The 14129-nt window shown below is 53.1% G+C and overlaps 6 protein-coding genes across 6 annotated transcripts; 1 reads left to right on the top strand and 5 right to left on the bottom strand.

Annotated features, from left to right (window-relative positions):
* Window positions 1-337: 337 nt before the first annotated feature.
* AB675_2704 (putative transporter) lies at window positions 338-2218 on the bottom strand (the record flags this gene model as incomplete). Its single annotated transcript, XM_018142696.1, has 4 exons — window positions 338-348; window positions 411-650; window positions 816-1557; window positions 1634-2218. The coding sequence occupies 4 exons, from the start codon at window positions 2216-2218 to the stop codon at window positions 338-340; spliced, it is 1578 nt and encodes a 525-aa protein (XP_018005078.1).
* A 985-nt stretch (window positions 2219-3203) lies between these two features.
* On the bottom strand, window positions 3204-4181 carry AB675_2703 (G patch domain-containing protein 11; the record flags this gene model as incomplete). The annotated part of the gene is made up of 1 exon (XM_018142695.1): window positions 3204-4181. One exon carries the CDS (start codon window positions 4179-4181, stop codon window positions 3204-3206), a length of 978 nt encoding a protein of 325 aa, XP_018005212.1.
* Window positions 4182-5199: 1018 nt separating this feature from the next.
* Window positions 5200-6837, bottom strand: AB675_2702 (Vegetative incompatibility protein HET-E-1; the record flags this gene model as incomplete). Its single annotated transcript, XM_018142694.1, has 2 exons — window positions 5200-6429; window positions 6487-6837. 2 exons carry the CDS (start codon window positions 6835-6837, stop codon window positions 5200-5202), a joined length of 1581 nt encoding a protein of 526 aa, XP_018004922.1.
* Window positions 6838-7519: 682 nt separating this feature from the next.
* On the bottom strand, window positions 7520-9436 carry AB675_2701 (Nitrosoguanidine resistance protein SNG1; the record flags this gene model as incomplete). Its single annotated transcript, XM_018142693.1, has 4 exons — window positions 7520-8091; window positions 8142-8680; window positions 8712-9042; window positions 9094-9436. 4 exons carry the CDS (start codon window positions 9434-9436, stop codon window positions 7520-7522), a joined length of 1785 nt encoding a protein of 594 aa, XP_018005065.1.
* Window positions 9437-10372: 936 nt separating this feature from the next.
* Window positions 10373-11583, bottom strand: AB675_2700 (uncharacterized protein; the record flags this gene model as incomplete). Its single annotated transcript, XM_018142692.1, has 2 exons — window positions 10373-11215; window positions 11275-11583. 2 exons carry the CDS (start codon window positions 11581-11583, stop codon window positions 10373-10375), a joined length of 1152 nt encoding a protein of 383 aa, XP_018005299.1.
* A 722-nt stretch (window positions 11584-12305) lies between these two features.
* AB675_2699 (1-aminocyclopropane-1-carboxylate synthase-like protein 1) lies at window positions 12306-13652 on the top strand (the record flags this gene model as incomplete). The annotated part of the gene is made up of 1 exon (XM_018142690.1): window positions 12306-13652. The coding sequence occupies one exon, from the start codon at window positions 12306-12308 to the stop codon at window positions 13650-13652; it is 1347 nt and encodes a 448-aa protein (XP_018005306.1).
* Window positions 13653-14129: the final 477 nt, after the last annotated feature.

Below are 14129 nucleotides of genomic sequence, written 5' to 3'. Positions count from 1 at the left end.
CCGCCCGGACTTGGCGCCAAGATACCTCCAGCCCACTCGAGTACATGCTTATCTGCTCGACATCGATTTTGTCAAGCCAGTCAGCCGGCGATGATTTGAGCAGCATTCGTCCTTTACAATACACCAAGTGCCCCCTCATATCACCATCCCGAGTGACGCGTCGCATCGACTCATGACCGGTACTAACAGACAGCACTTAACGGCCCGCGCAGGAACCTGAGAAGCAGATCCAGCAAGATGGGATGAGCCGGTGAGACAGGAAAGCCCCTGGCCCCGATGATTGTGGACGCATTGCTTGCAATTGGGTCAGGCATGTCCTCGAGCATTTGCTCGCTACTCAATAGATGTCTAAATATAAGGTTATCAGCAAATGAATGCAGCAGCGCATTGAAAGCAGCGGGACGACTCACATCTGAAGTTCAAGTTCTCCCGATCTGTCAAATCTCCGTAAGCGGTTCTCGCCAGCTCCCTCTCCCTCTCCTCTGGACCCATACCAGCCAGCATTTCCGCCTGCAACTTGTCCCTCCGCACGTTCTCCCTCTTCATCAGGATCCAAAATGTGATGACAATCACCACTTCGATAAGGTGGCTGACGATCATACTCCAAATGCCCAACTCGTAGGTTGGGCTCTGCTCCGCCAAATAGAAGACTGTTTGAGTGGATCTCAGTCAGCGTTGGTTCGAATCCGAATGACGGGAGGTACACATGACTTCGGAAGGAAAGGAGCATTGGTGCACACGGACAGCCCTTGGTGGAATCGTTCAAGGTAGCGCTGCTGCAGAGACCTCCCTGCCTGAATTGCTCGAACACTTACATGGGCCAGCAATGTTTCCTGTGCAGTATCCCAAGAAGAGGACAGCGTTAGTCACCACTTTCTTCGTATGCCCAGCCGTGTTCGCGATCTGGAGAGATAGGATCAGAACGAAGGCGGCGTTGTACGGTCCGGTGAGAAGGTAACAGATGTATCGTCCGACATGGTGCTCCTGGGCGACAAAACGAAGGCCAAAGGCGCCAGCAATATTGGGACAGAGGAATATAAGGATGAAGAGGCAGCGGCGGTTGTCGAAGCGGTTATTAAGGAGGACACATGTCAAGATGGAGAGGGCGATGAAGGCGCCGTACGGAACTTGCATCAAAGTCGTGACAAGTGTGCTGAAACCGAAGCCCTTGATAATTATCGTTCCAAAGTTCGATATGCCGCCATTCGGGATGTTGCCGACGACGCCCAAGCAGAAGAACAGGTACAGCTTGATGTCGAGGAAAGCCTCTTTGACCTGATATCCTTTCAAATGCTTATTCTCGATGCCTGTCTGATTGCTCTTTAGCCTTTCCACAGCAATCCGCTTCTCTCGCTTGGACAGAAACTTCGCCGTGACGGGAGAGTCGGGCATGAGAATGGCAATCACAATTCCCCAAAGACAGCAGAGACATCCAATAATAATGAACTCGTAGCGCCATGATGCCAAAGAGCCCCTGATATGGCCGATTGCGTATCCCAGGAGGCCGCCCAAGGCAATACCGACGCCGTTGGCGAGATACCAGATTCCAATCTTGACCTGCCGATGTTTGTTAGCCTAAAGCAGACACTTGGGGTTCCGCGAGAGGTAGTGGAAGGAATTTGGGTCTCAGTACTGGTTGCTCTTTCCGTGTATACCACATGCAGGTAATCAGCATAAAGCTCGGGTCCGAACAGGCCTCCGCAGCGCCAGCCAGTGCCCTTAGCGCCGCCAGGCCCGCGAAGTTGTTCACCAGACCCTGAAAGATCAAGAAAAAGCCCCAGAAGAAGATATTGACGCCTAGGTACTTCGCAAGGGGAAGTCTCTGCATCAGAAAATTTGTCGGAAACGCCCAGGCCAGGAAACCGAAGTAGAAGATGCTGGACAACCAGGAGTATTGCATTCCCTGGAGGTTGAGATCCTCACGGATACCGAAGATCGCGGCGTATGACAATGTTGTTTTGTCGATGTAGAAGAAAGCGTAGTTGACTGCAATCAAAGGAAGGATGAGGAAGTCGATCTTCCGAACGAGCTTCTGTTCCTCCTCCTGCGAGACCGGCTCCATCATCTCATCGGGATCGCTGAATAGAGCGAGCGCCACATCGCCATCTTTGTTGCCTTTGGACGAGAACGAGAACTTCTTGCTCGTTGTGGGTAGCTGGATTTCATCGTGGGCGTAGGTGTCCTTCGGCGGCGGGGAGTCCGCCACAGACTTGTCCATGTTGGCTGGCTGTTCCTGGAGGGAGACGGGAGGTCAATAGCTCAGAGAGAACAGTGCATTCGCAAAAGGAGCAAGGCTGCGCAGATGGTCTGTGGTTCGAAGTCAAATACTGTGACGCGGCAGCGAAAGGGATTTCATTCCGAGTGCTGGCTATGGACAGGGTGCGCTCTGTGGTAAATATCAAACCACCGGCATTTGAGCGATGCTCCATCTTAACGATGACGTCCAAAACACGGCCGAGGATGCAAAGAATCGCTAAGGGAACGCCTTCAGAGGCTTCGAGTGCTTAAGGATGGTCATCTCCGGTGCAATCAGAAGCGGTTATTGTTCGTACTCGACTCATTTGCGGGGATATCAAGCAGGGGTAGGTAAACTTTCCCTCGGTGGCTGTTGCGTGTGGGGGTGTGGTTGGGGTGTTTGTTGGAGAACCGTCGGTATTCGAATATGGAAGATCGCGACGATCTCGGTGGTCATCCCGAGTGCATCGAGAAGATGAGACTTGGGGGCAGAGCTACAGGACTGCAGTTCCGACAATGGCTCGAATGAGTACTAGTTAGACGTCAGCCCACAATTGCAGCATGTGAACCTCAGGGCAGAATCCTCCGTCTCTGCTAGAAGCCCCAGATTTCGTGGATCAGTCCAGAACAGTAGATTCCTGATACACACGTGAACAATGAGCCTTAAAACTTTGTCGACTAAGTACTCAATGGCCGATGGTGCTCTGACATCGGTTGAAAGCACCTGGAAGGGTCGAGTATCAGTACACCAGGTATCTCGTGGTAAAGGTATGGTCATGACATGGCCCAGCCTGACTGGCAACGTTCGTAATTTGTGGGGAACTGACTGAAACGACCACGGACTGGGCTCGAAGATTCGAGCGCGCTGCGAGACGAGATAGTTGTAAGAATCTTAGAGTCGGCGCAGCGACGGCATGGTCACCCCGACCGATCCTCACATGAAGGGATGCCGATGAAGCTCCAGAACTTCAACCATGCTCCTCCTCGGTGAGACCTGGACAACCGTCCATGCTCTCGTCAGGATATTGATACTTGCACCAAAAGCAGTAGTGCCAGCGTTCGCGGAGATAGCTGACCAACCTTGACAACTTCTCTGCCACTGGCAACGCTTCAAAGTCATCGAGCTCAGCATCATCCTGGTCCAGATCAAGGTCCACTACCTCTCTATCAGGCTTCTTGCCCATTGCCAGCTTGTCATCCTCGTCTTCGTCCGGGTCGTCGTAAGTCGGGCGGCGTGACAGAGACTGGTGTAGATCGTACCTCATTCGTCGGTCTCGCTCCTTGAGCAATTTCTCCTTGACAAGACCTCTCCACAGAACATTGATGCTGAGCAGAGGTCTGCTTTGGAGCCCTTGTTCTGAAGGGTCTGCCTGAGCATCGCCGCGGTCGCCATCATCAAGGCGCTCGCAGACCTTCATAGCACCGAATATCTGCCCAGTCATACGTTTCTCCTCGCGCTCTTGCTGTTGACGTTCTCGAAAATCGCCCTCATCCACCTTGCGTTTCTTCAAGTCTTCATTCAGCGCAGCAGCCTCTTCCCGAAATTTACGCTTCTTCTCTGCGTCGGCACCAATGCCACCTCGATCCGACTTCACCTCAACGCCAATTGGCTCCAGCAGACGGTCGTCTGGCTGGCCATCGCCATTTGATTCCCGCGCCACGCCCAAAGCAGTACCTGGCTTGTACCCAAGCGCTGCCATCATTTTGAAACCTTTGCTCTTTGGATCGAGTTGGCTTGTGTTCAATGCCTCCTCGCGTCGGGCCTTTTCTTCGGCCGCAAGCTCGGCTTTCGACTTCGGCCTACCCTTGATCTCGGCTTCACGAGCTTGCCGCTTTTTCTTCTCTGTCAGTGTCTCCCTCTTCGAGGAGCTTGTGTCTTCGAAGGTCATGGTGAGGTAGTCATCTTCATCGTCGGCCGCTTGCTCTGGCGTCTTCAATATCGCCATTGTGATGTGACGCCCAGACGACGTAGCCGCCAGTAGCACGCCCACGAAGAGGTATAAGTGGTCTTAGAAACTGGCTACAAGGACTCGCGCTTCGGAGGCGCACTTTCTGCGGAATCTGTAGGGATACAACCTCCCTACACGTTCTCTTCCTCGTACTGAGACATCGCGCGGCACTTCATGATTGGTGTCTCTGGCTCGAGACGCGATCGGAGCAACGGTGGTGATTGCCGACGCAATGTGTGGTGAGAGGGCAGGGTGCAGGCGCGGCGGGGAGAGGGGTAGAAACGCGTTCGAGTGACGCTCTCACGTGATAAAACTAGGTTTTTTATGTATTCATAGGTCCAAAAATCTGGCCAAAATTCTCACACACTTTTGAGAAAGATTGTGTCATCCCAGGTATGTCTGCTCTTTATGAGCTAACTCAATGACCTGGTCCATCGCTAACGATGGAAATTAGTGACGCAGTGGTTAGCGTGGTAAGTCCTGCTGCCCGTATCTTCCTCTTACTGTGCCCCGACCACAAGCTAAATGCTTGCTCAACAGTCGTTCTTATACTGTATGCCCGAAAAGCATGAGTATGGCTCATTGAGTTATGCGAAAGTCCCGAGTTCGACTCTCGGTTGGGATAAATTATTCTTTTGCTATTTTCGATCAGTCAGGCGTAATCGCAACTTTTCGACATTGCTGGCGACGAGGACTACATGTATAACTGCTTGGACCTGTTGTAGCCACCCTGTGGTAGCTCTGCTTCCTTCCGCCGGTCACGCTGCACGAACACCCCGTCTAGCACGAGCGAATCTACATTGACAATCCACGCTCTTTTAGTTTTACTCTCCCAACCCTGAGCAACACTGATCTGGGAATTGAGTTCGTGGAAAGTAGCACGCAGCCCGTGCTTTCTGTCGCCCTGCACCACACAGTCCACGTTCAGTACTACCTGTTGAGCAGTTAATTCTGCCTTATACTGGTGCTGGCTCCCTATTTCGACAACCTTCATATCTGGCGAGGTGGTGTGGACCTACCGCCTATCAAGACTCTGAATCCACTGATCCGGCCACGTGTTGTGCAGAGTCGAAATCCACTTTTGGCTAGACGACTTGTGTTCCTCGGTGGTGTTGAACGTCTTGACCCGGCACACCGGGTTGAAGTCAAAATCGAAGCCAAATGCGATCAACGCGGCATTCCTGGACGGCGTGGTTGTCAACGCATCGAAGACTGACACCGTACCTCCTTCCCCTGTTGACAAAGTGACAATCAAGACGTTGTTCTCGTTTCCCAAAATTTGCCCATACTGCCCCTTCACTGTGAGTCCATCGGTCCAGGTACGTCGTTCTGGGGGGTTACTGGACATGATTGTATTCTCGAGCATGTTGCGGAAGAGAAATCCATACATGAAGTCCTCCTCGTAGTCAGTCTGTGCATTCGCTTGCTGTCGAATCAAGACTCGTCGCGTTCTCAATTTGGCGTCTTCTTGACTTTCGACACTGACTGTTTGCTGTCGTTGTGTTCCTATCCTGAGGTCTGCATCAGGTTCGAAACCGCGAGTGGGCTTTCGCCATGCTATCCGTATCTTCCTACGGCTAGCTTTGACCTCAAAACTGCGCGGTCGGTGTCCGACGCACGCCACGCGGATGAATTGTCCCTTGCGATGAGTCTGTCGAAGGAATATGCCAAGTCGACTATGTCCAGTATCCTTTCGCCAAGTAGGCATCAAGTCCTTATGCTGGGCTTGATCCTGGCACTCCAGGACTGCTAGGTAGGTGTGCATGGCCCACGGCCTCATCGGCAGTGCAATCGAAAGTCCAACGTTCGTCATCGAGAAGGGCTCTGGCATGTCAGTCGAGTCTGTCGTTACGACATCAGTACATGATCTGAAATCAGCTGGAGACCGCGCCAGCAAGTCCTGAGACTGGACATCGTCGAGTCTATTCCATGCCAATATGGAATGATCATTGGACACTTGCATGATCTCTAGTTGTAATCTCCTGAATGCTTTCGAACCTTCGCCGTACAGCATCGACATGTTGATATCGAAGAGCCCTAGGAGACAATAAGCGATATCTTCTGGGCGAGTAGTTTGACGCTGAGCCGCCCAAGACATCCTCTGGGCAATGCTGCAATCTCGAGGGCTCTTGCCGCGTAGGATTCGGACTGGCACACCCGTGATTTTGCACAGGCGGCCATGGAGGCCATGCTTGCTGCCCAGCAGTGTCCAGTGGCGGTTGTAAATTGCGATTTTGGTTGGTGCCTGCGAAACACTGTAGGTCAGCATACTTCTAGTATCAAAGCCTCACTCACAACTCACGATGAGCTCTTGGAGCGTCCATCCTCTTGTAAACCAAGCACTCCGCTCCATCTCATCGACTCGTTCAATATCTGACAAATACACATAGCACACGACAGCATTCTCATACCATTGGTACATTGAGTTGATGGCCTCACTCAGCTCTGCACTGCTCGACTTGTCTATGCAGCATGTGTCGATCCAGCAATAGTCCAGCCCATCGACTTTGGCCTGTCTCGCACAGTATCGCAATTTGGCGAACCCAATTTTGCCGCCGTACATACCTTTCCTCAGATCTTCGACTGATACCTCGTCCTCAACAGGACCCCAAGTGTGCGATAAGATAGCGTACGGACCTGGTGGGTTGGCCATATCTGCGGTCAGGCTCAACCCACCATCTGACGCAATCTTCAAGAGACGCATAATTTGCTGAAGTCATTACCCTGAATGCTGTGTCTTACAGAAGGCGGGGAGCGGAATAATCGCTGATGTGGATAGCGATGAAGGCGACATCGTGCTAACCGATCGAAAAGTCATCCTTTCGCAGCACAGTGTCCGGCACGAGGCGCGTAGATTGGACGACATATTCATAATCCACAGCCCAGCTTACCATGCACCACCCCACGCGAGTCAAGGCATGCAGGGCTGCCAGGACTTCAAGTTGCGGCTCAGGTTGTGTCGGTTCGTCGGGTGGTCGCTTAGCAGGAGCTTATCCCTAAAGAAGACGCGTCGAAGTAGTCCAGCCTGTTTTCGCCGAGCCTGGGCGCCTTGGAGCTCTGAAGCCCTTTTTCCCATCACGATGCACAGCTGAGTCTGCCACATGAACACATGAAGATCGATACATGAGGCGAAGGCGAGGAGGCTACCCACGTTGATTCCGGGTCAAAATGGTGGCACCGAGCATCGAATGCCCCAGGCGATGTATATAAGTGTCTATCTCACTTGTGATTTCATATATCCGTGGTCTTCCTCTGTGTTGCTAGTTCTCGTCTTTACGACGAAGATAGCACATGCGAATCTTTGTAACCACCCGTACAGACTTCCTTCAGTTCAATCAGTGCCCAACATCCGTCTTCGCTTCAACGACACCCTTCCGACTCTGCTGCGATTCCCATTCCCGAAATGCTCTAAATTGACGCACTTTCGTAGCCACTTCTGCTCGCCTGTCCTGGCTTGACATCTCTCGCGAATGCTCTTTGGGCTTGTTGTTGGCTCGTCTGGTCAGGCCATTGCCAGCAGAAGTCAGGATGTCCTCGAACTTATCCTTCACCTCATGCCACCTTGCACTTCCTCCACCTCCTGCACCGCCTGCCTTCTGCTTCATCATTCTCCTCCTAAGGATGAAGCAGCTTGGCACCCAGATCAAGCTGGCAACAACCACCCAAGCAAAGAGCACTCCAAAATTCAGCCCCAGCTCCTGTCGAGTTCCGAACAACAGACTTCTACTTCCAAACACGATCTGTCGGAGTGGCCAGCCATAGCCCCATCTGTAGAAGCTCGGCGCCAGCTCGAGGGCGTAGAATCCCGTTGACACATTCGTGATGACCCAGAAGATCAGGAAGAGCGATGTCCACGGCTGCTGGTTTGGTAAGAGCATGGCGGCGATCTCAAGCGGGAGACCAAGAGCTGCCATGCCAACGAAGTTGAGGCCCAATAGACCGGCCAGGTAGCGTGACCAATCAGGTTGGCGTTTGAAACAGATGCGTCCGTTGGGAAGCGCGTCGTTCCATCAGCGGGCTGATTCGAAAAGGGGATCTGGAAGGCCAAGCTGACAAGCGAGTACGCAAGACTCAGGAAGAAGTATGCCACAATGGTAGCGAAATACCTCCAGCAGATCAGATGCGTAAACTTGATCGGAGGGTGAGGGGTCGGTTGCGTTGGGTTGAGGAACAAGCCATGGATCGGCATGAAGAAGCTGAAGCTGAAGAACGCGATGATGATCAAGTAGATTAGACCAATGCTGACAGCAGGAATGGCCACCGGTGGGTCGAAGGGCCGGATATCGATGACAGTGAAGTCGATGCCAGGAGAGAGAGCTTGTGGAGAGTTGGCATAAGTGCTAGCAGATAGCGACGTATTGGTCAGAACGAGCTCGGTCCAGAGGCCACCGAACGAGGTCGTGATCGATGAAGCAAGTGATAGGAGGGTGGGGATTATGTACTGATTCTCCGCCTCCACATCGCGAGCCTGGTTGTAAATAAGCTGACAGGCGCCCCTGGATCGTAAGTAGTGTTGCCAAGTTCCACGGCGCTCGTAGGAGGGCAGTGGCGTTGGCGTTGATGATAATAGCGCCCCAAATGTCATCATGGTGAACGGCACGACGGACGGCGGCAGGATCATTGTCGTATTCGGCGGGCTGATGGAACTTGTAGCCTAGAGCTCGTGGTAGTCCAGCGGCACGGCGGACAGCATCTGCAACAAATGGTCCCACGATAGCTTCAGTGTTCTTGTATGGCGAGACTCGTCCGTCGAAGTCAACGACTGCAATCGTAGCATTATGGAGATTGTCCTTGATCCTGAACAGCGCTCCCCAGTAAATCGACAGGACGCCTAGGACGAATATGCAAAGGACGAGTACTATTCATCGTGTCAGGATCGAATTGAGTCAAGATATGAATCAATACTCACGAGTGACTGCATACTTGCGGAAGACTGTCTGCCTGGTTGTCTTCAGCCGATCACTCCAGAAACGAGCAGGCTTCGGTCTAGATGGGACGGCAGCCTCTGAGTCCTTCTCTTCTTGTGCGATGTGGTGTGAAGCAGTATCTGCAGTCAGCGTTGATGCAGAGTCTGAGGTAGGCCAGGAGTGATGTTTGAACTGCGTGCCGTGGTCGTGGGCATTCTCCACCTCTCCGAATGATGGCCGTCGTGAGAGAGTATTCCTGCTCGGCGAAAGGCTGTCGTCCGAAGACACTTGATCTGAGTGCTTGCCAGGTGACTGAACGATCTGATGCCCTTGAAATGCCCACATCGAGCCGGTGGATGCGTTGGTCAGGTGTCGAAGAACATGGCAAATGCAAGCAGAACCAAGAGGCTGGAGAGATGATACGGCTTTGACTAAGTCACCTACCACAGGACGTGCCCAACGCTGTGAGCATTGATGATAACGGACGTCGGCGATTATGCAGGCTTCGCAAGCATACAGGCTCGGACGTGCACTGCACTGGCCTGCCATATTGGTCGAGAATCGAAAGCAACTGTGGTCAATCGAAACTATCCCGTGCAGATCGTATGCACAAGCTGAGCTGCTGCATTGTTTCCCTCGAGCATGTCTTGGCTTACTTGACCCATGCTTGATATTGCTTGTAGACACGTCTTCGTGCCTGTCTTTCTGCGATGTACCACATCTGGGCCTCCAAACGAACGAGATGCCACCTGCTCTTTCAATAATCAGATGCGAGACCTGACGTTTCCGATCTTTCGATGCCCGAACAGGGTAAAGCACGGACGACGAATGCCCAGAAGAAGTGAGGCGTTCTTAGTGAAGTCCGCTTCGTGTGACGGTCATTGGCGGAGATGTGAATCGATGGCATCATGAAGCTTCGTAAGATCTGTCATTGTACATAAGGTTCTCTGGATGTTCTCGCCTTGTGAGATGCCGTGACGATCAGCCACTAGCGGATTTCATAACCGCCGACATGCCGCTATTGATGAATTGGTCTTTATCCCATCAACTGCTCGATGTGGGCGCGATGTAGTGCACAGGGGGGCGACGATGCGGGACTTCGAACGTATGGCATGACTTAGGTATGGTCGGCTGTGTCTCAAGTAATCCAATGTTGCTGCTATTTAATTGGTGATGAACATTCACAGCATGGCAAGTGCGCTCGCTTGCTCAAAACCCAGCGCGCATTTCCGTACGCACGCGACCCCTGGTATGCTACAAAGATGACCCGGAAGAAAAGCATCATTCCCGCTTCCTCAGAACGCGCCTGCCGCCTGCTGGCTCGGCAATGGCTACCTTCTTACTAGCAGTCTTTCCACGCAGACCTGTACCTGTGACCTTTTCCTTTGCAGCACTGGCAGCTGTGGACTTAGTCGCCGCAACGGTGGTCGTCGCAGCAGCTCTCTTAGTGCGCGTCGCGGCGGTGGCAGCAGTGGTTGGTTTTGCGGCAGCAGCTCGCGTGCCACGTTTGGGCTTGACGACAGTAGTGCCACTTGATACAGCTGATGACTCAGAAGTGCTTGTGTGATTGGACGACTGGCTAGCAGTACGCTGAGGAGAGCTTGCCGCAGTCGTCGGCCGAGCAGGTGGGAGCATCTTGCCCCGTGTGTTCGCCCCAACAACGACAGGCTTTGCAGGCGATGTTTTCTCACGAGACGCGGTCCGGCTGAGCTTGCCAGCAGCTGCGGCGGTGCCGCGTTTAGTGGACTCAATCATGCCATGCATCGAGGCCGAGATAGCGCTAGTAGCAGCAGACGCGGCGGTCTTAAATGGTGAAGCCGGTTTGAGTGGTGAGACTGGGCGTGAAAAGGCGGCTTTCATGGGAGATATCGAATTGAACGGCGATTGTGGCAGTGTTCGGGAGTTGTGAGATCGAGGTGAAAGGACGCTGACTGGCTTGCCAGCACGAGAGGTGGCGCGAGGAGCTGCTGTTGCGTTCTTAGCGCGAGTCTTCTTAGCGACAGGCAGAGTATCTGGCGCGAAAACGTCGTTGTCGTGATCCAAGGCGATCTGAATGTGGGACGACTTTCTCTTTCTGGCCTTGACTGGCGATGTGCGGAGAGGAGATGGCGGCTTGCCGAGCTCCTGTGAAGGGGAGGCAGCGGTCTATCTCGTGCTGCAGTCATGTTGGCATGATGTTTGACTGGTGATGCTGGTCTAGATTTGCCACTCTCTGCATGTCGTGCCATGAGCTCGCCCATGGTCATTTTTCTCATGGCCATCGGAATGCGATTGACGCGTCGTTGGACTCTAGCTCGAAGGTCTTCGCATTGTAGAGCATAGCCTGCTCGTAGCTTCCTGGCTCTCTCGGTGATTTCAAGCTGTAGATTATCGATGATGGCTTGCTTTTGTTCAGCAGTGACCCTCAGCTTCTTGCGTGACGGGCTGCCAGTCGGTGTAGCAGGTGTGTCGTCGATCGCGTCCGACTTTCGTTTCAATGTTTTGGGCGCCATGATGCAGATTCAAACAGCGCGTGGGTGACGAATATGTTGCAGGACGCCGGCTTGGAGACTACCCTACGTTGTGACTAGCCTGCGCGATCTCTGCTAACTGCTGTTGTCAGAAGCATTCTTCAGTACGAGACCATGAAGAAGCAGAAGTTCAAGGTCTTTGTCGAATTGAGGGCCAAATTGGTCGAGGTAAACAATAACCAAACCACGCTAATGAATGGCCTGCTTGGCGATGAGGAACGCCAAGCTTATCAGGTCGCTTACGCCCTTCTCTTTCAACGACATTGCACCTCCAGCCGGTCCATTCGAGTGGTCTAGCATTGCTTCGGATTCAAAGGCTCACACGTATGGCAAATTTGGTGTGGTTGGGATTGATCTGCGCGTTTGTGCTAGGAGTGCATGAAAGGCGTAGTCTGCCATGACGAAATTTGAGTTCGGGGCGGCCTTCGCCGTTGGCTGGTAGGACATTGATCGTAATGAGCCCTTCGTGTCGGGGAGAGCATACGATGCTGTCTCGGCAAGTATATGAACGTTTCGTGGATACGTGTATGAGGACCATCAAGCAACAGACCCGAATTCGTGCGCTGATCTGACCGATTTCGACTTTCCCTTGAGCCTCCCAGTCGTGCCGCAGGGCTGTGGTCAGGGTCTTGGTTGTTTCTCATCTGGGTTGTTGTCTTTCCCATTCCACAGCTGTGAGTGACGGGGCAACTGTCGCCCACATCATGGCGGACCAACTCACAAGCACGATCCCTTCGCTGTCAAGGCGTGCCCAGGCCGAAACTTCCCCTCGCCTCACCGCCCTGCTATGGGAAGTACTCTCGGATCAATGGCACCCGCAGGACAATCCTTCCGGCTATGTCAGTATCGGCGTTGCAGAGAACCGACTCATGCATTCCGAACTTCACGCGTACATCGACAGGACCTTCAAAGCACACGACTGCTTCCTAACATATGGCGACGGGCCAAAAGGGAGCCATCGATTGAGACGGGCTCTGGCTCAGTTTCTAACGAAGCACCTGAGATCAGTCATTCCGTTGGAGCCCGAACATGTTGTGGTCACGAATGGAGTGACTAGTGCGATTGAACATGCATCATGGGCATTTGCGAATCCTGGTGATGCGTTCTTGCTAGGACAGCCATACTACGGGGCGTTCCCGAACGATATTTGCATGCGACCCAATGTTAAGCTGATTGAAGTCAGATTCGGCCATGAACTCGATCCTATGAGCAAAGATGCCGTGCGGAACTACGAACAGGCGATACTCGACGCAAAGACCCAAGGTGTCGCTGTCAAGGGGCTGATGCTATGCAATCCACATAATCCGCTAGGCCGCTGCTATTCCCAAGAGGTGCTCGTCGAGTATCTCAAGCTATGTCAGAAGCACAAAATCCACCTCGTCAGCGATGAGATCTACGCTCTGTCTGTGTGGCAGAACAATGAGGATTCTTCGCCTCCTCAATTGCCTTTCACATCGATACTGTCCCTCGACCTGACGAACCTGATCAACCCAGCCCTGGTCCACTGCATATGGGGCATCTCGAAAGACTTCGGTGCAAACGGCCTACGTCTCGCTTGCCTCGTGAGTCAGTCCAACCCGGCTTTTCATGAAGCATTGACGAGTGTCGCACTGCTATCCTCCGCCTCATCTATGGCTGATCATACCGTCGCGAACCTCCTCGAAGATGCTGAGTTCACCGATCAGTACATTCAGGAGAACGCGAAGCGCCTGTCCACCGCATACAGCCAAGTCGTCGCATTCCTACGGAAGCACAAAATCAAATATACACCAGGATCAAACGCTGGCTTCTTCCTCTGGGTTGATCTCGGTGAGGCATACCTTCGGAAACACCCGGAGAGACGAGGCAAGTGCGATCTGACAAGGGAAGTGATGAACGCTCTGCTCGAGCAGAAGCTGTACCTTGCGAGTGGCGAGATGTTCGGCAGCGAGACGCCTGGGCAGTTCCGCATTGTGTTCTCGCATCCCTCGGAATACGTGGACGAGGCATTGGAACGAATGGTAAAGGCAATTGAGGTGGGATACCAGGGCAAAATGAAGGCGAAGTTGTGACGGGATGCTGCATGACGCGTGGGACAGGTGATGAGATGCGGTTCACGATCTACACCAAAGTAAGGCGCTCGAGTGGCACACCAGGCGAATTGAGTGGCGTCGAAAGACCACCATTCTCTGGCGACCAGAATGATGAAGCAAGCCAGTCGGCGAGATGCACGATTGATGACCAGGGCGGCTGGGCCCAACGCTGTTCAACGCTGGCTGTTGCGCGATCATCCTGCTACATATCTCTACCCATCGCAGGACGACGTCTTTGTATGCTCGAGAGTCTGGGTACTTACCTGCATCAGTGCTCGTTCACTTTCACTGCTGCCACCGACACCGAAAATACGACTAATGATGCTTCGCGTAACCTTTGTCCCTGTCGTCATCCTAGCGCTGGCAATTGTTACGGCAGCAGGTCCTTTCTCCAGTCGCAGAGCCTCTAGTCCCACCCTAGCAGCCATCCTACCCTCTGCCGCAGTTCAACCATCA

The sequence above is a fragment of the Cyphellophora attinorum genome, assembly GCF_001299255.1.
Source record: "Cyphellophora attinorum strain CBS 131958 chromosome Unknown Contig2, whole genome shotgun sequence".
In the NCBI taxonomy this organism is placed as follows: Eukaryota; Fungi; Ascomycota; class Eurotiomycetes; order Chaetothyriales; family Cyphellophoraceae; genus Cyphellophora; species Cyphellophora attinorum.
This window is presented reverse-complemented; position numbering and strand designations above follow the sequence as displayed.